At 31.9% G+C, this 24667-nt stretch overlaps 1 protein-coding gene across 1 annotated transcript; it reads left to right on the top strand.

Annotated features, from left to right (window-relative positions):
* Positions 1 to 883: 883 nt before the first annotated feature.
* On the top strand, positions 884 to 23030 carry LOC112743985 (uncharacterized). Its single transcript, XM_025793438.3, has 23 exons — positions 884 to 1602; positions 2967 to 3028; positions 3179 to 3316; positions 3467 to 3739; positions 4301 to 4387; positions 4881 to 4982; positions 5100 to 5165; positions 6376 to 6453; positions 6555 to 6616; positions 10507 to 10551; positions 13700 to 13773; positions 15687 to 15754; positions 16631 to 16699; positions 16800 to 16891; positions 16981 to 17062; positions 17150 to 17228; positions 17304 to 17391; positions 17479 to 17632; positions 19587 to 19775; positions 19852 to 19911; positions 20186 to 20466; positions 21601 to 21706; positions 22851 to 23030. Exons 1-23 carry the CDS (start codon positions 1080 to 1082, stop codon positions 22902 to 22904), a joined length of 2832 nt encoding a protein of 943 aa, XP_025649223.1. The 5' UTR covers positions 884 to 1079; the 3' UTR covers positions 22905 to 23030.
* The last annotated feature ends 1637 nt before the right edge of the window (positions 23031 to 24667 follow it).

Genomic DNA, 24667 nt, shown 5'->3' with positions numbered 1-24667 from the left:
CAATAAAATAAATTATATATTGAATAACAAAAGTTGCTATCGGTTTCTTTTCACACTAACTAATACTCAACGATGGTGTTTCGATACACCATATTACCAAAAAATATTAATCGATCTAATAACTTTTGTAATGACATAAGTTTATGAATTTAAAAATTTAAAAATTATTTCATAAAATGTGAAGTTTTAACAAGTAATAATGTTGATCATATTATTTTGATTTCAAGAATGAATACCATAGCAATAAATAAAATTGTCCCAAATAAATTTTAACAAAGACAAAAATTCATAAGTATTTTTGTTAATGAAAAATTAATCTATTTTAAAGACAAATACAATTTTTTTCTATGGATTTCCTAACTTGGCAAGTCGAGAATTAATCCACCACATATTAATACTCTATTTATTAAGGGCATGTCGCTAACTAATGGATTATGATACACACAAGGCGAGATTCAAACTCCAAATACTTGCTTAAACAGGCAAATGAGATGACCATTCAATAAATTTAAATTAATTAAAATAAATATTAATTATTTTTAATATTTTTAAATTGTAAAATATTTATAATAATAATTACTATGTATATTTTTATTTAAATTTAATAAAAAATTTTATATAATTTTGTATATTATCCCGTGTAAGACACGGGAACATACACTAGTTGATTTGATTTACAGTAACTTACCTAATTTGAATTCTTTGAATTTGATACACGTTTTAACCACAAAATCAAGTAATTTGAATAAAATAGATTTGATTTATTATTAATAACCTTAATTTAAATTTGATGAATACGATTTATATCTTAGGAGACAACCACGTAACACTTTTAGATTTGGAGGATACACGTAAAATTGGAATTGCTTTGGTTTACGAAAGTGAATTATCCTAATTTTTATTTATTTAAATAAAAAAAATCCACATTTGCATCACTTTCCCGCCAAAAACAATCCCGTTCCCGCGCCGCTATTATGACGGAAAAAGTCCAAATCGGATCATCGGCCTCCTCTTATTGCTGAACCCCGAAAGTCTGAAACATCTTTGACATCTTTCTGATTATCATCTTCCAAAAGGAGATGATGAACATGGACATGGACATGCCCCTTCCTGAAGAGCTCGAACTGCTCGAGCTCGAAAGGGACTACCCAGATTTTGACATCCCCGAACCCGAACAGGAACAGGAATTGCAACCGCAAAAGCAACCGCAAACGCACCCGCAACCAGAATCGCCAGATCTGGTGGTTCTTCCAGAACCCCAATCCAATGGCCACAAGCGGTCGCGTTCCGACGATCCTTCTCCAGTCAGGTCGCTTTCCGAGGAGAAGCGGGTTAGGGTTGGCGATTCTGCTGCCTCTGAGGTTGATGCAGTTTCCAATGACGATGAGGACTGGCTTCAATACTCACCTCCTCCTAGAGGCGTTCGAATGGAAGAAGAAGATAGGTTTGTGAAGGAGAAGGAGCTGTCAAGGTACGCTTGGGAGATCCACGGGGAGTGTATGCCGGTTACTGCGCCTAGCGGCGATAGAGTTTACGCAAAACTGAACCGCATTGAAGGGTTGGAACTCGCTAGGAAGTTGGACTGGAGAGCCAATTCTGCTGGTAAGGTTTCATATGGGCGTAGTTTTGTGTAACCTTTCATTTTTTTTATTGCTTTAGCAATGGAATAGAGAAGAAAAAAAAGTGATTAAATTTCTACCATTTTACGCTTTCAAACAAATAGGATTTTAAGGAATTGGCAAATCTTGATTGGGAAATTACTTGAGGTTATCAGTTTCATGAAGTTACGGTTTAAATTAACTTTGCTATGTTTGTTAATACAGATTCACGAAACACCTAGCATAAAAAAAAAAAAATCCAGCATTATTTAAACGAGGTTGGAAAGGATGGAGTGGGATACAATTATAGTAAATAACTTGAATACCCTATTTTTCCGTAACCTTCCATTATATTGTATTTCCGTACAATTTAGTTAAAATTTTCTGGAATTTGGAATGTGAAAGATTTTTAAGAACTATAGTTAATATGCTGATCTGATTATGGTTTTGTGTCTTGTTAGATTCAGTGCTTACTTCAACCTGAAAGACAATAGTGATAAACATAATAGAGTAGAGGCATTATTTGGCGAAACCCTTAGAAACAGAGAATTGCGTGTGATACTTATTTTATTAAGAATTAGAGTCATGCATTACAGCTCCCTGACTTCTAGGAAAACAAAGGGAAAACACAGGGCTATGGGAGTTTAGCCAGGCATAACTGTTGGATCATGGTTGGGGTTGTGGTTGTTATCATTCTAGTTGTAGAGAGTATAGTGGAAGCCATCATGGCTTGGCAGATTTTAGAGTATAAAGGGTTGTCAGAGGAGGGAAATTTGATGAAGTGAATGGTTTGCAGTAGCTAGCATTGTGGGTATTTCATGCTAAAATACCTTTGTAAGTTCTCATACTTAAGAGAGAATTTTGCAAATTAGGGATTTTAATTCGAAAGTTCTCTAAAATTTTGAGGTTGACTGATTTACCATCAATTTCTGAATGTCCATCATAAGGTTTTGTAGATAATTCCGCAATAGTTGTTTTCTGTTCACTTGTATTATAAAATGATTTGGAAATTCATATGCAGATAACAATTCAAATTTAATGACCATTCTTTCAGTTTGGTGCATCTTGATGCGATTTTGTAGTAAAAGCGTGGTACATATCCTTGTATTCTAGCAAATTAGGTTGATGTGTTTTCCAGAAGTCTGGTTCTTTTGGTTCCAACTTCATTTAGTTATCTCTATCTAAATAATGAATATATGATTAGTTTGTCACTAATTCGGTTTTCACTTGATGTTGACTAGTCATCTATAACTGGCAGCTTGATTTAGTTCCATGCTTTATGGATATAGATGAATCTAGGCCTATTAATATATTTGGAAACTTCAAAATGTCATGCTTTGTGTAACTGGGAATTTTATTTGCTTGCAGATCTAACTTTAGAACCTATTAATGCTCTCTTCGAAAGATTGGAGCAAGAGGCTATCGCTAAGGTTTGGACTTAAATACACATCTTCTGATATTGAAGTGGCTAAACCTTATAAAATTTTCAGGATTTTACATTATGATAGGTATACTTGGAGAAAATTCAAAATTGTTTATCATAGATTTAAGGTTTCCTAATGATTATTCTTTTTTAAAAGACCATGGAAGCTAGTTTGGAGGGCCAAAGCTATCTAGATGTTCCTGCAACACAAATGGTGCATGAGCAACTTTGGGTAGATAAATATGCACCAAAGTCATTTACTGAGCTTCTTAGTGATGAACAAACAAATCGCGAGGTACATCTCTAACATGAAATTTAGCTCTTGAAATAATTACTTACAAGAGCTATAGTTGGAAGATATAAACATTATTTCTACTTTTTTCTTTAATTTTTTTAACAATTTGCTTTTGTACCCATTAGTTGATTTGTTTATTGTCTAAGACAGGTACTCTTATGGTTGAAACAATGGGACTCTGTTGTTTTTGGATCTGATATTCGAAGTACATCAGATGATGTTTTGTTTGCTTTGAAGAGACATTCTTCTGTTGCCCAAAATCAGCGACCTTTCAATTCAAAGTTTTCAAGGAGAAACAGAGGAGCCAAATGGAGTAGTGGGAGGTATAAAAATTCAAGAAGTATGGATGGGAGTAGTAACTCACAGAGCATTGAGGATATACTGAATACAAGGACAACCAATGTTGGTCCACCAGAACAGAAGGTATTTAATATTTTTTTGGTGCTTGAGCTGCATTGTGTTTAACAGTAATGAGCTTGTTCAAAATACATGTGTGTGCGCGTAAGATATAACACTCACATTTGATATGCGAAAGAAACAAAAGGGGTTAAGAGTTGTGGGTTGTAAAAGACCACTAGATATACCTTTGGGTCAAATAATCCAGTTCATACCAAAGTCTGATAATTGAGTCAAATACCCCTAATTTCAGCGCCAATACAGTGTTCAGAATCCAAATAGTTAGAGTGGAACTCAATGTCTGAATTTCCAATAGAGCTTTGTAGCCTAGTCATCATTCTCATCTTATGTGATTATTATGGGCTTATTTTCTTTTCTTTTAATTTGAAGATTTTTTTCAAGAAATATCGCATTAAAATATTTTCTTCATATCCTTCTCAAACAATTCATACCATGCATTTCCACTTTAGTCATTGTTTGGATCTTACATGATAATATGCTACTTCCATATTTATACCGATGCCTTTAATCAAGTTGTGAGATAGTCATGTTGAATCCCATCCGTAACTGTTTTTATTAGTACTGCAGATCCTTCTGCTCTGTGGATCACCTGGTCTTGGAAAAACAACAATTGCCCATGTAGCTGCCAGGCACTGTGGATATCATGTAGTGGAGGTATATTTTCCACTCTTTATTCAAAATCAGGGCATTCAAGCTATCATATATACTCATTTCCTTTTTGACTGTTCAGGTTGTAAAATTTAATATTCTTGCTAGTGATTTATGAATGTAATATCAGTTGATTAGATGAATTTGTTAGCAATTACAATTTTTGGCACAGGACCTAATTTTGCTTCGTTTTGTGTATTCTTTTTGGTTGAAAGGTATTTTGCCAAGATGCAATCGGTTGTTTGATTCATGTGGCCAAGTTGATCTAATGAATAAAATAAAATAACATTATTGTTGTTGTCCATGTTATTTACATATGACAAAGGGTATATGCTTCATGATGTTCAACTGTATTTCATATTTTCTCATGTTATCAACTCTTATTGACTAAGTTGGTTTGATTTTGCTTTTCTCTCTCCTCTATTGCTTCTTCGTGTTTCTGTGCCTCTTGTTAGAGATGCTTTAATATAATATACTGATCAGGACAATAATGTTGTAGGTTAATGCTAGTGATGATCGTTCTACATCAACTATTGAATCCAAAATCCTTGATGTTGTTCAAATGAACTCTGTCTTGTCTGATTCAAGGCCAAAGTGTCTGGTACTTTATTTTATTTTATTTTATTTTTACTGTTATTCTTATTCTCAGTATGTTTCATTTGCTTCTTACCATCAATACTTACAACAAAAATGGTTTTCTATTGACTTCACTTTCCAGGTGGTGGATGAAATTGATGGAGCCCTTGGTGAAGGCAAGGGTGCTGTGGAGGTTCTTTTGAAGATGGTTAGTCAAAGATTCTTTTCCACATAGTAATATTTCTTATTTTCATCAAAGATGTTTGTATACTGCTTTTGATTGTTGTTATTTCACTTATTTATTGGTTTAGTTCAGCTGTTTTGATTTCATGCTCCTATTACTAGGAAGAGAATGCACAAATGTGTCAGTGTTTCAAAATTTATTACCAAAATGTCACTCTTTTGAAATTTCCTAGAAGCCACACTTCCTATGTTATTATAAACAATCATAATTAAAAATGAAATAATAAATCAGTTGTCACTATGATAAAAAGATGACATATGAGTAATTAGTTACAAAAAATGTGGCATTTGATAAGTTTCGAAAAGGGGGCACATGCCTAAAAAAGTCGGTAGAATGGGCTTGAACTTATTGTAACTGAATGTTGTTCTTCAGTTCGTTTCTGTCTTTTGAAGACCAGGGTTTATGCTTTTAATGTTCCCTGGGTGTAACATTTGTACAGTATTATTCAAGCTGAATTGATTTAAGGGGCCAGAGTTGTCTATTTCAGCTGAGCAGCATGACTTTCTTAAATATTTTAATATATCTTGTTCCCATAAAAGTGTAATTATTCCCATAAATTTTCCGAATAGACATATACCTTGTTTGATGGCTCACCTTTTCGCAAAGTAATTTTTTATTGGAAAAGAAAACTTGTAATGCACACGTGTTCACTTTAAAGTGTATTTCAGTGATATGGCCATTCCACAACTTGGTGCATGATTCCAATTTTGTTCTGAAAAAATTGCACGCTTTATAATATTGAAATTGGACCATCCGATTTTATTTTTTAAACAATTAAAAAATTTAAAATATTAAAACTGGGCCCTCTAATTTCTATTTTAAAAAATTTAAAAATTGAAATCGGACCTACCGATTTGGGTGGTTTTCGGGAAAAAAATTGCATGCACTGAAATCGAACTCTCCGATTTCATACTCCTCTTCGTCCTTCAACAAATCTGACCGTCCTGATTTCTTTAATAACAATTTTAAAAAAATTAACACCATATTAAAGAAAAAAAAAAATTAGCCTCACCTTTCCACTAATTTATCAAGAATCCATTTATTAATTAATATAATGCTAGTATATCAGCAACTATTGGCTTTTCTTGAGAAGTATTAGTATTAGCTATAAGGGATTTAAAATCAAGTTGCTATTAAGAACATTCATGAAACTTGGTTTATTTTAACAATGCAGGTTTCTGCTGAAACAAAGTCTGATGCTGGAAGGAAATCGTCAAAGAAGGGGTGGAAAAGAGCAACATTATCAAGACCTGTGAGTTTCAAGCATTTTATTGTCATGTGTTTACTAGAATAGTTAAGTGCTAAATCAGTTGCTGTCTATTATATCGGTGATGGTATTGGTTGTTGACACAGGTGATTTGCATTTGTAATGATTTATATGCACCTGCCTTAAGACCGTTACGTCAGATAGCCAAGTAAGTTTCTTAGTCTTTTAAACGATGAATTAGAACGTCTTCACTCCTTTCTTGAGCTGTCATAACTTGGCGTCAAACGTGTAATTTTCTTCTTGTTATTTAATCTCTGGCAAGCATTGATTACAAATAGGCAACCATAACAGGGATGCAGTGTCCTAGTAATTTTTGTTCATTGTTGGTGTGGGCATGGACTGCTGTGTTCCGAAAAATAGCTATATTAGGTTTAAGGATGACAAGAAACGGAATGGCCAAATGTAACTAAAATGTGTTTTGGAGTGATTTAAAAGCAGCAATGGGGGGTTTTGTGTGACAACTTTTGGCGGAAGTTTCTGTCGTCCCTCCATTTAAAAAGAAAACAAGCTATATTAGCCATTTTCTTTCCATTTTCTTTAAATGGTCAGGGGGATATATCCAAAACTAGTTGTTCTAATAGTTATTCTGGAAAAGGAACTGTGTCCAAGCAAGATAAAAGTGCATTTGTTTTGTTTCTAGAATCTCGGCATGCATTTTGTAGGTTAGTGGCACAGGTTACACGTTGCAACTTAGTAAGCTATATTTCTTTCTGTTTTTATTTTTTTGTTCCTGAGAAAAAATGGGGCAGCCATAATGGTATTACATATATTTGATCATTTCAGCGTAATTTTTGTAAGGTTTTTAGGATTGGTTTGGTAAAGTTTTTTTGAAAGATAGTTTTTTAAAGAGGAAAGTATCATCTTTGTCTCCAACGTTTGGGATAAGTCTTAAAGTTGTCCCTAACGTTTCAAAACTGACTCAATGTTGTCCTGCCATTAGGGATCCATTAGCAGAATTGACGGTGGGACAAAATTAAGACAATTTTGAAACGTTAGGAACTTAAATAGGACAAAAACGTTGGGGACAAAAATAATATATAGAAATAAATTTTAATTTTATCCTTTAATAATATTAATTTTTTTTACTATACATAGTATTCAATTATTTTTAAATCACATCTAAATAAATTACATTTAATCATATTACTTTCATTTTAAATAAATTAATTTTTTTATAATTTTACTCTTAAAGATTTTTAGTCATTATGAAATGTTTGTAGAATGACTAGTATATAAACTTGCAAAAAAGAAAAAAAATAATATATATACAATAAAATATAAATTATACCTTTTGTCTCTAATGTATCAAAATTCTTTAAAATTATAAAAAAATAAATTTATTTTAAATGAAAGTAATGTGATTAAGTGTAATTTATTTAGATATAATTAAAAAATAATTGAATACTATTTACAGTAAAAAATTAATATTATTAAAAGATAAAATTAAATTCAAATTTATTTTTATGTATCGATTTTGTCCCTAACGTTTTCGTCCTATTTAAGTCCCTAACGTTTCAAAATCGTCTCAATTTTGTCCTGCCGTCAATTTTGTTAACGGATCCCTAACGGTAGGATAACATTGAGTCAATTTTGAAATGTTAGGGATTTAAATAGGACGATTGAAACGTTAGGGACAACTTTGGGACTTACCCAAAACATTGGGATAAAAACGATACTTTACTCTTTTTTAAAAGTTGTGGCACTTATGTTTAGTAAATCCAACTAAACATGCCTTTTAATAAGCACAAGCAATAACAATTGAGTTTGATAAAATAACTTTTAAAATTTAAAAAGATTATAATAGACAAATATAACAGTTAGATATTTATTAACATAAGGAGTTATATCAAACTTTTAATTCTAAGAGTAATTACCCAAATCAGTCTCTAAAAATTTTAAAAGTGAACACTTCAGTCTTTAAAGAAAATTAATACATAGATCAATTCTAACGTTTTTTTCATCAGACATAACAGTTTTCCGTCTATTTTCTAGACATGACTCACTAAATTTTTCAAATATTTATTAGAAAAAGAATATTAGTAGATATTATAATCAAATTAACTTTTAAGGTTAAGTTAAACCTATTTGATTTCTAATATGGTATTTATTATGAAGTAGAAATTCAGTTAGCTTTTTGAGTTAATTGATAATTTGATGATCAAATTGAGATTCAAGTGAAAATAGAAGAATAACTTTGATTATATTTAATTCCTAGCTATCACACCAAGCTAAGTTATATTAAATACAAAACTATCAAATAGTTTTAATATTGAATTTTTTGTAGAATAATCTCTAATAATTTTATTGAACCTTATTATTATTATTATTATTATTATTATTATTATTATTATTATTATTATTATTATTATTATTATTATTGAGTGACAATAAATATATATATATATACTTTTTATGCAGAAACTCTTTATATTATAAAGGTTTAATTACTTTGTTGGTTTTTATAGTTTTGTTAAATTTTTAATTAGATCCCTATACTTTTTTTTTTAATTGAGTCCTTGCACTAATTTTTTTTTTAATTGAATCCTTACACTTTTTTTTCCTTTTATTTGAGTCCTTGCACCAATTTTTTTTTAGTTGGGTCTCTATACAATTAAGTCAATTACTACTAAGAAGGATCTAATTGAAAAAAAAAAATTTGGTGTAGGGACCCAATTAAAAGGAAAAAAGTATAGGGACTTAATTGAAAATTTGACAAAACTATAGGGATCAACATAATAATTAAACCTATTATAAATACATACATAAGAATCTAATGAATAAATTTATCATTACTTTTTCCCAAAAACATGCAAAAAATGTGTATTAATTTTTTTTAGGAACTAACATGTCTGTTTTTAAAATTTTTGGAGACTAATTTAGGTAATTACTCTGCTGGAAAAGAATTAGAGACTGATTGTCTATCAGAGTAAAACCTTGGAGATGTTTTTGTATATTAATTTTTTTTGGACTAAAATATATGCTTTTAAACCTTTAAGACTGATTTTGGTAATCACTCTAATTTTAATAAGCACAAATTAATTTTGAAAAATGTTTTTTTAGGTACTTTAAAAAATATTGGTAACTTTTAAAAATTGCAAGCAAAAACAAATGATTATTTTGATTTACTAAATACAGAATGAGATGCTCTATAAAACTCTAGTAAACCAAGTATAGAACCATAAGAAAGTATTATGGACTACTGATCCACCAAATAACTTTGGACCATTGTAACATTCACGAAGTATATTAAATCAATGGGGTTCGCGGTGCCTCTTGCTTTATTCCGGGGAACTTACTCCCTTCGATCATCTCGCCGTTCAATTTTGTTTATGTTCAATACAATTGTCGCCATGAATGAAAAGCATAAAGTTTTATTTTAGAGTTTGAGTATTATATGATTTGTTATCATTAAAATATAGTGCATTTTAGATGCAAGGTTTCTGTCTGTTTTACAACTTTGATCCCGTACAGCTCGGTACTAATTCAACTTTGGTTAAATGCACTTTTGGTCGTTATAGTTCCTACTATGGTCCTTAATGGGAAAAAACAATGTTTTTCTAATTTGTCATGGTGGCTACCATATATTGATGTTAAACTAACCATGAACTTGACATAAAGTTATCCTGAAGAATCAAATTGAAATTATTTGTTACGATTGGGATCTTTGTTGAAAATGGGTATTATGCATAGGGACAAGATAATATGAATTTTCGAACCAATATATGTGTTCTGTTTGTAATTTGCTGTGCACACATTAGTGTGTTAATTCTAATAGATGGTGTTAATACGAGCATAAACCATAGGGACTTTAACCAAACTGTATTTGTACACACATCGCCGGTAAAATAGAAACTTTTACGAGTCAAATTAAAATAACATATAATGGCAACAATATATTTTAATATTTAATTATTTATTTCTTCCAAGCTAGTTTTCCTTCCCTTTCGTGTCTGCATCCTACCATCTGTTCTTCTGTTATATGTATATTTCAATTTATATACAATTTGATTTCTTGACAAGAGATCTTTACCATGGCAGGGTTCATATGTTTGTTCAGCCAACAGTTGGTCGTGTGGTAAGCAGGTGATGGTCTTGTTATCTTAAACTATTTCTGCTTTTATATAAAAGAATACAAAGTTACAGCTTAGTTATTACCATTGGTACCTCATGATTCAGTTCCACTTATAATGAGGGCAAGGCTTTAGTACAATCCACTATATCCGAGTTTTACTATAGATATCACTTCGGCCAAACCAAATTTGACATATAAAAGCTCATAATTGTTCCTAAATTTTTACTTGTGATTTAAATTTGTCTGCCGAATTTTCAGTGAACTCAATTTGGATCCACCAAATTTATGCCTGTGATTCACGATAATCTCTTGCGTGTTATCAGTCACAGAGACCCCATTTGCATTTTTAAGTCAGGCTCCAAAACGGTGTCTTTTTCTTTGCTGAGCCTGTCATCCATCATTCATCATCTTCATGATCTCCATGCTTTTCCTCTGCTATTATTCATCATCTTCATGCTTTTTTTGTCCTCACATCACTGCTGCGTCCTCTTTCATTATTTCCATTTCAAATTACCGCCAAACTTCATCACCTCAAATATAGCAAAGCTATAATTAAGCCCAACTGATTAAGCCAGAGAGGGCTGCTTCTTGAAATCTTAAACCATACACCTCTGGCTTCCTTGATTTTTCCAACGTCAGCTTGGCAGATGTACACAATGTTGAATTCTCATCAGACACCTGGCACCTTTATATTGGCATTCAAACAACTGATTTGATTCGGGTCAACGAGTCAAGTTGTCAAAATCCTTATGAGGGACTCCTTTTGTGAAATACCAGTTATCAGAATCGAACTGGTAATTAATTCAGTCATTGGGTCATTGGTTCAATCGGTGGATCACTAATTTACTCGTTCAATCATATAGAGAGACCGTTCACATGTAGATCTCGTTTGACCACCTCATGGATGGTCTTCTTAGGTCTTTCTCTGCCTTTCACTCATTTTCCATCTTTCATCTCATCCACCCTCTTGATGGGGTGTTCTGTCGGTCTTCTTCTGACGTGTCAGAACCACTTGAGACGCGATTTTACCATCTTTTCCTCAATAGATATTACTCCGACTCTCTCTTTTATATGTTCATTTCTTATTCAATCCAATTGTGTATGACCACTCATTCATCTCAACATCTTTATCTCTGCCACGCTTAGCTTATGTTCGTGCTCCCTTTTGACCGCTCAACGCTCTGTACCATAAGGTATAGTCGATCTGATAGCAGTGCGATAGAATTTACCTTTAAATTTTAAAGACACTTTTTTGTCACATATAAAACGAGACGCACTCCGTCATTTTGACCAACCTTTTGACTAACCTGTTTGTATTCTATGATTTACATCTTGTTCAATCTCTCTATTATCCTGTATGATGCATCCAAGATACTTAAAACTCTTAACTTTTCGTAGGATGTTATCTCTAATCTTCACCTCTATATTAGGGTTTTCCCTTGGCAGGCTAAACTTACATTACATTCCATATATTCTGTCTTGTTACGACTTATGTGCAGACCATACACTTCTAGAGCTTCTCTCCATAACTCCAACTTTTTATTTAGGTCTTCTCTTGACTTTCCCATAAGAATGATATCATCAGTAAAAAGCATGCACCATGGTATAGGTTCTTAGATATGTTATGTGAGTACTTCCAAGACTAATGTAAAATGATATGGACTTAAGGATGATTCCTAGTGTAATCTTATACCAATAAGAAATTCCTCTGACACACCACTTTAAGTCTTCACACTAGTTGTAGTCCCATCATACATGTCTTTAATTGCACGAATATATACGATCCTTACTCTCTTCTTTTCTAAAACCTTCCATAAGACCTCTCGTGGTACCCTGTCGTACGCTTTTTCCAAATCAACAAATATCATATGTAGATCCTTTTATTGGAAACAACTATCTTAAATCTAATTATACTCCAAGCCAGCAATGATATTAAAGCACCATTCCAATTGAAAAATTTATACAGCCTCACACTTATATTTGAAGTCAAAGTAAATAATTTTAACTATGTTCTCAACAATACATTATTACCAAGACATTTGTTCTGACAAAAAATACTGAAACTTAACCCCTATCACAACAAATAAAACAGGTAATGCAACAAAAATTTTATTTATTCACATCATTTTTATTGCTTATTTATATTTTTCATTGATTATAGAAACCAGCTTCACTAATACTAATATCATCAAACCTAGATGACATGAATTAAGAGATTAAGGAAAAAGAAAAGTAAACGAATATAAGACACATCTTCAGATGAAGAACATATAAGAATATATGACAGAAAGAAGAAAGAAATAGAAAGGACAATAGATTAGAAAATGTATACAAGTCAACCGTTCAGAAACATCATGTCTCCACAAGAATATATGACAGAAAGAAGAAAGAAATAACTCCAACAACAACCGAAAATAAAAAAGGAGGACAAACACCATATAAAGAGACTAAGTCTGTCAATTATAATAAATGCGAAAATAAAAACAACTGAAGATGTAACTTTGTACAACTTTAATATCAAAAACTTTTGTATTACAAAACATTTTAAATAAAAACACATCAAATTTAATATTAGTTTATATATATTTCAATTAATTTTTAAATAATATAATATTTATTAAAATATACTATATACTATAATTAATTTACTACTCTGCTCATTGCATGGGTCTTACTCTAGTATTTCTTAATAATTCAAGAGAGGAAAGTATTCTAACAAGCTATTAGTTAGAGGACACGTGTAAATTGCACCTGTGAAAAAAGCAAACATTAATCCTATGATTCAAACACCATAATAAAGAGAATTACCAAGATTAGTGAACTGTTATATTTTCCTGTCAAAGTTCAAGTTGTAAACAGTATTTGTCCTAAACATAGCCCATCTCCACGTGCCATTTCATAATGGTGAAATAAGTAGCACATAGTAATCAGCTAAGAATATCGGAAGTTAACTTTAGTGAAGTAGCTGAATAAGTTGCTTAAGTGCTAGCTACATACATAAAATATGGGTAATTGAGCTTGTACTTTTAATTTTGAACTCTGCTAGTATCAATTATCACCAGATTACATTTTATTATTTCACTGTTCTTTAGTATAGTAGAGATTTTTCTGTCCATTGAGTTTTGTTAGTTCCATTTTTAACCTAAATTAACTTTTTAGGCTTAAACATATATGTAACAAGGAGGGAATGAAAGCTAGTGCTATTGCGCTCACTGCTCTAGCGAATTACACAGGTTGGTTCTCTAATCTTATTCTAGTGAGTTTTAACTTTCTTGTCAATTCGTTATGCAAACATATGTATGCACTATATAGGATCAACTGTTGAAAGCCATGGAAGGGGGAGCCCTATCTTGTTTTCATCTTGGGACCAATTAAAAGTTTCAAATGTGGCTTTTCTTGGTGTATCTACCTTTAGTTAGTGGTGGATCACCCTCCACTTTAATCTACACTGTTATTGGGTATTCTTTTTCTTTGTCAGACTTTTTTCATCGGATGTTTAGTCCTTTGTACTATATGGTCAAAATTGCTTTAGCTGTACTTTTATCTATAAAACACCTGAAGTCCTCTTCTACTTAAAAGCACTGTTAGAACTTGTAATTGGACACAGGAACTGAAAAGAAATTGTTTATTGATATAGGATTGATGACAATTTGTCAATAACCTCGAATGTGATTGATATGAGGAAGATTTAGAGCTACTAAACTCTCCAACAGTTGCTAAAAAGATGCCCAGTCACCTTATTAATTCCCTTCTCCCCTTATGTGTATTCTCTATACAAGAGAACCATCTCTTAACTAATAGATTTCTAACTCTACTTCCCCACAAATGACCCATCTTGTCCTCAAGGTTGAGAGATAAAGACCTATTAGCAGACAAATAAAATTAATGTTGAACCAGATCCCACTGCTTTATGAAAAGCTGTACTATCATTAGCCTTTTGATCCAATATCCTCCTACAATGGGTAGGACATGACCTTTGAAATTAAAGGATAATCACCTCTCGAACTAGGATTGGCCATTAAAAACCTGAAATAGCATCTTTTACTCGATTATATTCTAGGGAGAACTAGACCACGAAAGCTAACTATTCTAATTGAAGAGCTCAAGGACTTATAAGCCTCACATCGGAATACTATGGTTTTCGATTTTTGACTCAAATCATACCTTGTTTTCAAGTGATTCTTAACATCCCACCATGCTCTGCAGCCTTGGTGCGCACAGGCTATCTGGGAACTATTCCTCTGACTAGTCTTTGACGAACATAGCATTGTTGTTATTAGCACCTATATTATATCACTTTATTGTAGCAGAGCAACAAGGTGGAAGGTCCTGATACCAATTTATATAATCATGAGGAGCTGAAAATATTCCTCATTAATCTTGGGAGTGACCTAGATAAGTTGAATCATACATTGCAATTGATTCTTGTACCTTGTGTTTTAGTATTAACTATTGACTTATTGAGTCCAATTTTCACATCTAGGTTAGAATTTATGTCTTGCTAAACATACAATCAATATCTTTGTTACTTATGTGAAACTTGTAAACTATGTTCTTCCAAAACTTATTTCTTCAAGGCTAGCCTTCAATTCTTCTCTTTATTGTCCTCCTAGGACGTTATAATATGCAAGAAGCATCCATTGGTGCATCGGATCTCCAATGTTTGGAAAGAGCCTCCAATACCAGCGTAAAACCAAAAGATATGGACTAAAAGTTGATCCTTGAAGAGACTTATATTTCTAAAGTCAACATGTTTTCCAAAATCAAGATCATGTTTGGAAGCAGCCTCTCTTTTCCCCTTGAAAAAATTTTGTTTGGAAATCCGTCAAATGAAATCATAATAAGTTGATAATGTTAAGTTAAAATTCAACTTATATGGATAAACAACATTTCGAAACCTATGTTTATATGCAAAAGATGATTATTTCATACCTGTAATCATTTCTCCACTTATCAATTGATTAAATAAAACAAAAATCAATAAGAAAATATTGAAATAAGCTTAATCTTTGGTCTTTTCTAACATACCCTAAGTAATAATGTATGAAACACATCTCCTTGAAGAGTTATGCTTTAAGCAAATACACCATATTCTAGCTTAGATTACTTGTTGATAATTTGTTTTATTTGACCTCTCACATTTCAGAGTGTGATATACGCTCATGCTTGAATACTCTGCAATTTCTCTCCAAGAAAAAGGAAACCCTCAATATGGTAAGACTAAATGTGAACCAGAAATTTGGAAGAACATTTTTGTCTCATTTATTACAGATTGATTCAGTTGTTACCATTTCTTACTCTTTTGAGCTTATGACTTTGCTACTTTTGAATTACTTTTTAATTCTTAATATCTCTGCATAATGGTTGCGAATCTTTTACCTCTTAAGAGAAAGATATATGAAAGAGATTAAGTTCTCGAGGGAGCTCCTGCGATAACTTAACACTATTATGGTCTTTGTTGCTTGTGGTTGTAATTTTTGTACTCTTAACTTAGGGTAAAGACAAGTGAGCACAATTGGCTTGTTCTTTCGAATTTTGCATACTATATCAAAGTTTGTGATAAAAAATTTCGTGTTGTACTTTCTAATGTTGAGATATGTTTGTGGTTAGCAGTTTTAGTGTTGTATTTATTGAAAGTAGTAAAGTATGTGTTGCTGTGTTTACTTTCCTAATCCACCTAGTAGTTGTGTTTATAGGTAAGTGTTTGCAGTGAATAAACTTAGAATCATACAAATAGTTCAAGAATTCTCTCCTTTCTAAGTTTCTTCTCCTTCAGCAAGGTATCTAGAACCTAAAGAGAAAACTCAGTATGTGCAACCTAGAGGGGAGAGAGAGCTCTGGCATTTTCAGATTTGTTGGAGGGAAAACACTCTAGACCTGTCTTTTCTTGACTCTTGAATTGTTGAATTACTATCATGGTGGAAATTTTCTTAGTTTTTATATTACGTAGAGGTCCAATTATTATATATCGCTTTCATTCTTTTGTGGGTTTATGTAGTCAAAAGTTTAAGTGGACTTTTTTGTTGGGTGAAGATCACTCTTGTTTATTACATGCTGGATTTAATAATCACATGGCTTGTTGGCTTTCAGTTTGATTTAGCTTCTCAAGTAGTTGGCCAGAAGGACATGTCAAAGAATGTTATAGACATCTGGAAGGAGGTAATGTGAATTAACCTTTTGAGTTTGTCTATTTATTTCATATTAAATAAGATTAGCAGTATCTTTACAATATTTGTATTTGATGGTCTGCTTCTCTTAGATTTTCCATAGGAAAAGAAAGAAGTTGGAAAGAAATTCACCTAAAAGCAAGTCTTTTGAATTTGATTCCTTGTACTCCCTGATATCAAACCGGTAGGCCATACATTATTGTTCCTCTACATTATCCTGTCATTTTGAAATATGTGTATGTCCTTGGTAAAACTGGCCATTTAATTTTGCAGAGGTGATAGTGACTTGATTTCGGATGGAATTCATGAAAATATTTTGCTTCTCAATTATCATGATCCCGTGATGCAAAAAACTGTAAGCATTATTGACCACTAGAGTTACGCTGGGTAATTTGCTGATTCTTTTTGAAACATTGACATTTGTTTTCAAATTTGATTAAAGGTCAAGTGCTTCGATATTCTTGGAGTTTTTGATGTATTGCATAAATTCATATGGCGTACACAACAAATGCCCCTTCATGGTAAGAAGAGAAATAATTTCAATAGATATTGTTGCAAAACATATTTCATTCACATTTCTGTTCTGTCTTCACTAGTATATTTGCCGCCCATAGCAATTGGTGTACATCATATAGTAGCTCAAGTTCAGAAGCCAAGCATTGAGTGGCCAAAGTCTTATCAAAGGTATCAAATTGTTCTTGTAGGACTTAGCATAAATCTTTAAATATGGCATTCTTACAAAATATTTTTCATAATGCTATAAATGTCCAGGTATCGAACAATGATGTCTGAGAAGATTGACATTTTGAATACTTGGCACTACAAAGTCCCACCACATATTGCAAGGCACCTATCAGTTAGTTGCATTGTTGAAGATATAATTTCTCCGTTGTTGCATATTCTGTCTCCACCAACGATAAGACCGGTGATGTGCTAATTCTACTTTGGAATACTTAAAACTAGGATTTGATTTGATTTATAACTTAAATCTTATACCGGACTAGTGATTTGGGCCAAGTTAAGTGCATTGAGTATAAAGATGAGATTTTGGTCATAGAAGAGAGTATTAACTAAAGATGGAAGAACTATTCTAATAAATTTCTCAATGAGAAACATGAGACTCTTTCGTGCTTGGGTCAACTACACACAAGAAATGAGGACCAAAACTTTAATTACTTCTAAGAATTCGAGAGTTTGAAGTTAAGGAGGTCCTAAACCGGATGGTAGATAGTGGATCTGGACAATATACCAGTTGAAATTTGGAAAGATTTATGTGGAAAAGGTGTTTAGAAACAATCTGTGAAGTACATGATATACGCATAAGTTGTATTAAGACGGAGTACATGAAGCATAACATAGGAAGCGAGAACTCTAATTTAGAAGTGAAAATTGAAGAAAACATCATCCAACGGGCCAAGATATTTAAGTATCTTGGTTGAATATTCAACACAATGGAGGATGGTGTAAAATATGGGATTCAAGTTGGCTGGTCAATTTGGAGGAGTGCTTTGGGTTTTATATGTGATAAAAAAGTACTTTAGAAACTTAAAGGTAAATTTTATTGCCCTGTATTTCGACTAGTGATGTTATGTGGATAGAGTGTTAGGGCATAAAGGATGAAGACAAATAAAGTCTTGTTTTGGCCGAAATGAGGATGATTAGACAGATTAGTGGCCATGATAAAATAAGAAACGGGGACATGAGAGAGAAAGTCAAAGTGGCTGGGATGGCTTGGACATGTGAAGGGAATTCCAGTAGATCATCCTGTCAAGAGGTTATATTAAATTGATGATAAACCAGTGGTTAGTGGCAGTGCAGAGGGAGACCCAAAAAGACTATGAATGGGGTGATCAAAAGAGATTTGAGCCTAAATGAGCTTACAGCAAACATGATACTTGAGGGATGAGGGGGCATAATGACATTATTTCATCCATGTATCTGACACACGTAGTGGGATAAGGTTTTGTTGTTGACCAAAACCAAAATTGATAATATTTTCAAGGGAACAAATAACTTATTTAAGTATTTTCTAGATTATTTTACATAGATTTTAATAGTAGAGCTTGTCAAGTGTTGGACTACTGTTCCTACTCTAACCTTAGGGTTAACTCTAGAGGAACTCTTCCCACCGAAAAGTGTGGTGCGTTTCATTAGCTATGATACCTAGAAATCCTAATAGTGAGTCCTGGACCATTCTTTTAAACTCTACTCCATTTTCTTCAGAAATTCCAACCTCCCAAGGCTTGTTGTTTGTTGAACACAAGCTAAAATCTGATTTGATCAAAATCTTGCTCCAGTGTTGCTAGAACCTGTAGACCCACATTACCAATAATGACTCATTGTCTCAGACCTGGAGTGTTTTGTTGAGAATGTGGGATTTAGATAGGTAAAAAAGATAAAGGACTAAAATAATATAGATGCAATAAAGTAGACATTATACTAATCCCTATTTTGAATAGTAGACTTATAATCCTAATTAAATACGGAGAGAATCATGAAATTCAAAGTAAATATCAATCTTCTTTATATCAAAAACTCCCCTACAATATACAGCGTACTATGCTTTAATGTTGTTGCAATTGGATGCTTAATATTTTAAAACAATCTGTATAAAAAATTAGCAAGACAACAAAACAAAAAGATAAACACAAGGTAGCTAGAATGACCATCTTCTTGATCAAGCTAATTGAGAAATATTTTCCTGTCATCTATAAAGTTTGGTACATGATTAAGACCTATGTAGCTTCATTTTGAGGCTTGCTTGTGAAGTGACTTTAGTCTGATCTCCAAGTTGAGCCTTCATTGCCTTTACCTTCACTCAGCTCAGCTTGCACTTTATTGGTTTTCCACTTTTTCTGATGGTTTTTCTTTACTTTTAGGTGGCATTACATCTCCTAGCTGAAAAGGAGAAGAACGATTTTTCTCAGCTAGTTAGTACAATGGTCTCTTACTCTATAACATACAAGACTACAAAGTCAGAAATGCAGCCTAATCACCTAAGCCATGAAGTAGCAAATGACATGGCTGTGTCTCTTGTTCCTCCAATCAATGACTTCATAAACTTTAAGGTTTCAATCACTTCTCTGCCGGAAATATACGAAATTAAGTCAGATTTTAATTTCTCTATTCTATACATTTGTGCAGGACTATGCCTCCAATCATCACACCCTTTCATTACCTATGAAGAAGGTTTTGCTCCATGAAGTAAGGCTTCTTAAACTACATGCTTTTGTTGTTTGATTCCTATCGCATCAATAGCTCTGGATGGCATTCTAACTTCAACCTGTGTATTCCCTTTTTAATTCTAACAAATCAGGAAAGAGTGTTTGTGGGCCAATGACAGACTTTAGACTGTCGTACTTTGTATTAGCCACATGAATTGATTTTGAATTTTATTCTATAATTGAAAGGCACAATTACGTTCGTGTAACTTCATTGCTCTCAGTCTTGCACTCCTGTTCCAACAATTGGGTTTCAGGTTGAAAAACAGAGAATCTTGCAAGTTACAAAGGGAGATGAAGTTTTTGCTACTGGAACTATCAATGCTCAATCAACCAAAGCCAACCATGGAGCTGCAGCTGATAAGAAAACCACTGAAACAAATACTAACATTTTAGCGAGGCAGTTAAATGCAAATCCCAAATCAGATTCACCAAACTCGAATCTTAATAAAGTTCCATGTGATTTAGACAATGCAAAACTGCCAAACACGGGAAACAAGAAAAGGCCATCTAATGGTTTTTCAAGTTTCTTTGACAGGTGATTCTTCTTGAATGTTGTTTTTTATTTCATATATCCACTAGAATACAATTTACAATAATAGATCACTATTTTATCTTATAAGCTCACGTATTAGAACTTGAAAAAACTTGAAAAGTATGTTAAAACTGGAATATATAACTGGAAATTGTTTCCTGGCCCTAGTTTCCTAAAAATGCTACTGATCACAGGTAGTAATCTCTCATATTAAATAGAATTGAACCTAAAAATGGTACTACACTCCCTGTTAACTGGTGAACCTATATATCAGATAATTTTGTTCATTCTTTTGAAATCTTAAGTTCCTGCATACGATTTCTTGAAATCATTTTATGGTATGCCTTTAGTTAATATATTGGCCAGCCGGAGCCTAGAAAAAAACTGTGCGCTGCGGATATTAACCGCTGTCTAATTTTTCCTTGAATAAGTAGACTTAGTTTGGTCTTGCTGAGCTGGATTAGCAGGAATACTGATTGTAGATTTGTTGGCACTACTTCAATTGAGCTTGATATTTTATATCATAGCTCGAAACTTCTCCACTCTCGTTCCAGTAATTACATTTTGCTTCTTACTTTTCCAATTCTCTAACTTATCTGCTGGATACTGTAATAACGTGATGTTGATCTTGTCAACAAGAGAACCAATGTCTAACTTGGATCATGCATGAATTGACATACTTTCATTGTGGTCTATATTTCATTTTGTTGTGAATGAAAACAAAACTCTTGAATAAAAACTTACCTATGTACTATACTTCTAACATGGTAAAAGTTTGATTTTGTCAAAAGCAGCGATGTCAAATCTGCCACATTGACACTAGGGATTTCTCTCTTATTTTTAAATTACAAATTGATTACTCAAAATGGCACTAAACTGTATAACAAGATCAGGTGTAAAGATTGATTCATGTAATGATCCCGCTTATATGTTTGGTATTTTTAAAAGATGAGGAGCTAATTCATCAATTTCATTTATTTAAGTACAAATTTGTCTAAGGCAAATTCATTAAGGACTATTTAGGGGGTTTACTCATTATCATCATCTATATCAGCATTGATGAATAGGAAGTATGTCTCGGTGAATAATCATCATTATATTCATTGTTTATGGCTACCTATCTTTTTCGAAGTGCAGGTTTAAAAAGCCAGGTGAGAAAGGCCTCAAAAGCAATGATGGCTCTCTGCAGAAAGAAGAAACTTTGAAGAAAGACCCATTCCCTTTACTATTCAAGTTTAATGAGGTATGCTGCTTTATTTTATGATTTAATGCAAATGCTTGTTAGACGATGAAACGAGGCATGATTTCTATTAAATAGTTCCCATAAATTTAAGGTTGAGACAATTCAGAGGGCCATCAGTATGTTTTTGCTCGTACGATACTATAAACATTTCGTGTAACGTTATGAGAAAGATAAAATCGAAATTCATAGACCTGGAATTAGAGATAGAAGTTTTATTATTGTAGTGATAGCAATGTGCAAAATAATTCGGGAAAGATTACACTGATTTCACTAAGAGTTACAACTTCTCAACTCTCTAACACTTTACTAAATGCTTGGGTTGTGTTAGAGAAAGATATCGACAGATATGTTCTGTCTCCAATTTCAAGAACTCCAGAAATACTGTTTCTACTCCTATCTCCTCAATCAAAATGAGTTTTTGTGTTTTCTGTTTGAAGTCCAGGATTCTTCTTATTCCTGACTCCATCTTGTTTTTCTTTTAATATCTATATGTTGAACTATAATTGTCACAGATTTTTTTATTTAAATATTTGCATGTTTAAATTTGCACACATGCTCCGTTTTTCAGTTGTCTTTCATTCTTTTTTTTTTCCTTTTTTTTTTCACAGTAGTCCTGGGATTTATGATTTTCACCATTTTAGTAATTTAAATTCAAATTTTACTATACTGGTTCATGAGATCCAAATCCAAGTATCATATTGGTTCCTGGATCTTTTTCTTGAGTCAACAAACAAAATGCTAAACTAGTTTTGACTTGCCACGCTAGACACATGACTAAGTGACGTCTTTTTGTTTTAGGTATTAAGTAAGACAAAAATAAGATTGGTTGGAGACAATAATTTGCACATCATAAAACTTTTCTCGCTCCTCTCGTTTTTGTCTTGTTTAAGTGCGAAAACGAAACGATACTATTTAGTTCGATGTCTAGCGTGACAAGTCAGAACTAACTCAGCACTTAGTTTGCTGAATCAGTATTAGAAATGATTTAAGAACTATTATGGTGCCCAGAATTATATTTCATAGACCAGTATAGATAATTTTAAATTTAAAAAAAACTAAAATAATAAAAGCTATAAATTTAAAAAACTATTTTAAAAAATTAGTAATCTTTTGGATTAACAATGAATACTTCACTCTTTTGCAGGGCTTTACGAATGCGGTGAAAAGACCTGTCCGGATACGTGAATTTCTATGTTGATATATTCTCCCTTTTTTTTAACTATTTCTATTTTCATAATGTCAGTCATATATCTATTCTTATTTATCTCTATAATATACTAGCGGTTTAACCCGGTTTCTATTCAGCTGTTTTTTTATTGTTCTATAGTTAGGCATTTTAAAGGTTTTTTAAGGTTTTATATTCGATCACAATAATAACAGAATAGTTAACGCCAATTATTAAAATAATAAAAAGAAAATAATAGTTTTCGTAATATATATTCAAACAGCACATAATAAACATACATCGTCTATTTAAAAACAAGACTCTAGAAAGTAGTCGTCACTCGTCACAATTAACATAGTTAATGTTCCAACAAACGATTGTTTACCTTGAAACAATCAATTCTCTGAGCCTTGGAATCAAATTTTTGCTTTACAGAGTCAAAATTCTCATTTTTTGTTCTAGTTATTGTTTGTTTACTCCTACAATTGATTGTAGCACTCAACAATCGATCGTAGGCATGCGCCAATCGATTGCAAATCTGCTATACATTAAAATACACCAATTCCACTATTCCACTGATATTAGTTTAAATTGCTATCAAATTTGATACCACTGGATCACATTAGCAATTATTTATCTTGTCTAGGGGAAAGAATGATCTAATTCTACTTTATTTCTAATAGATTACTTCAGCATCTATAATAATCTATAATAATATAATGGCAATATATGAATTTGGTGTCTAAAATTTTTTTTCAATTTTGTCCTTTCTAATAGTTATCCCACTGTATGTTCACATTAAACAACTTCTATTATCTCATCTTCTCTCTTATTATTATGTTAGTTATTCACATTCTCTCTTATCTCATTAATTCACATTCACGAAATTTCTATTATTATCTCTTTCCTCTCTTACTATTTATTACCTTAGATTACTGTTACTCTGCAGTAGAAAAAAATTTCTTTTTTTTATCTATCTTCTCTTGCATCATTCTCACTTCACTTAAATATAACGTAAAATCTAATATAATTTACTTTCCGTAATTAAATAAAAGTGTTACACTATGTTTATATAATTGTTTTGATTAATTATAGCGGCAGCATATCAATGGAAAATTCACGTGAAAGTCGTCAACCGACTTGGCAAGACTATGCCGCGACAAAAAAAAACATGAACGAAGAACAGAGATAACACCTGGCCAAAAGGCATGCTCGATTAGAGAGGAAAACAAATTGATACATCTGAATGTTCCAACTAAAATGACATATTTATTTAATTAATAATATAATTTTTCTTATGTTTTGATTCAATAAACCTACCATTATTGCTCTAAATAATATTGTTATAGGTATTGTTATATTATCTTAATGTACTTTAAATTCATAACAATATATAATTGACAATACGAGGATATGCATTTAAAAGAATATAACAAGTAAAATAGTTTAATAGGATAATATTTTTTTTAAATTTACACAGAATAATTTTTATACCAATATAATATTCATTTATCTGAGTTTATTTATGGAATACTTTATAAAAATTATATTTAAATAATTTTTTTTATCTTATAACCATTTTATATCTTAAGATTCAAAATTTTGTATTTTTATTTTTATTCAAGGTTTATTTTTATATTTTATTTTAGTTCTGTTAATAAAAAAGTATTAACATTAGTTTTAATGTTTAACTTTTAGAATAAATAAAAAGACGAAACCTTTTTTATAAATTAAATCATTGAAAAACTATTTATTATAGAAGAAATTAAGTCTATTTCTCGATTATATTATAGGAA

This window comes from Arachis hypogaea, chromosome 2, assembly GCF_003086295.3.
Source record: "Arachis hypogaea cultivar Tifrunner chromosome 2, arahy.Tifrunner.gnm2.J5K5, whole genome shotgun sequence".
In the NCBI taxonomy this organism is placed as follows: Eukaryota; Viridiplantae; Streptophyta; class Magnoliopsida; order Fabales; family Fabaceae; genus Arachis; species Arachis hypogaea.
The sequence above is the reverse complement of the archived record's forward strand: the minus strand, read 5'-3'. Positions and strand labels throughout refer to the sequence as shown.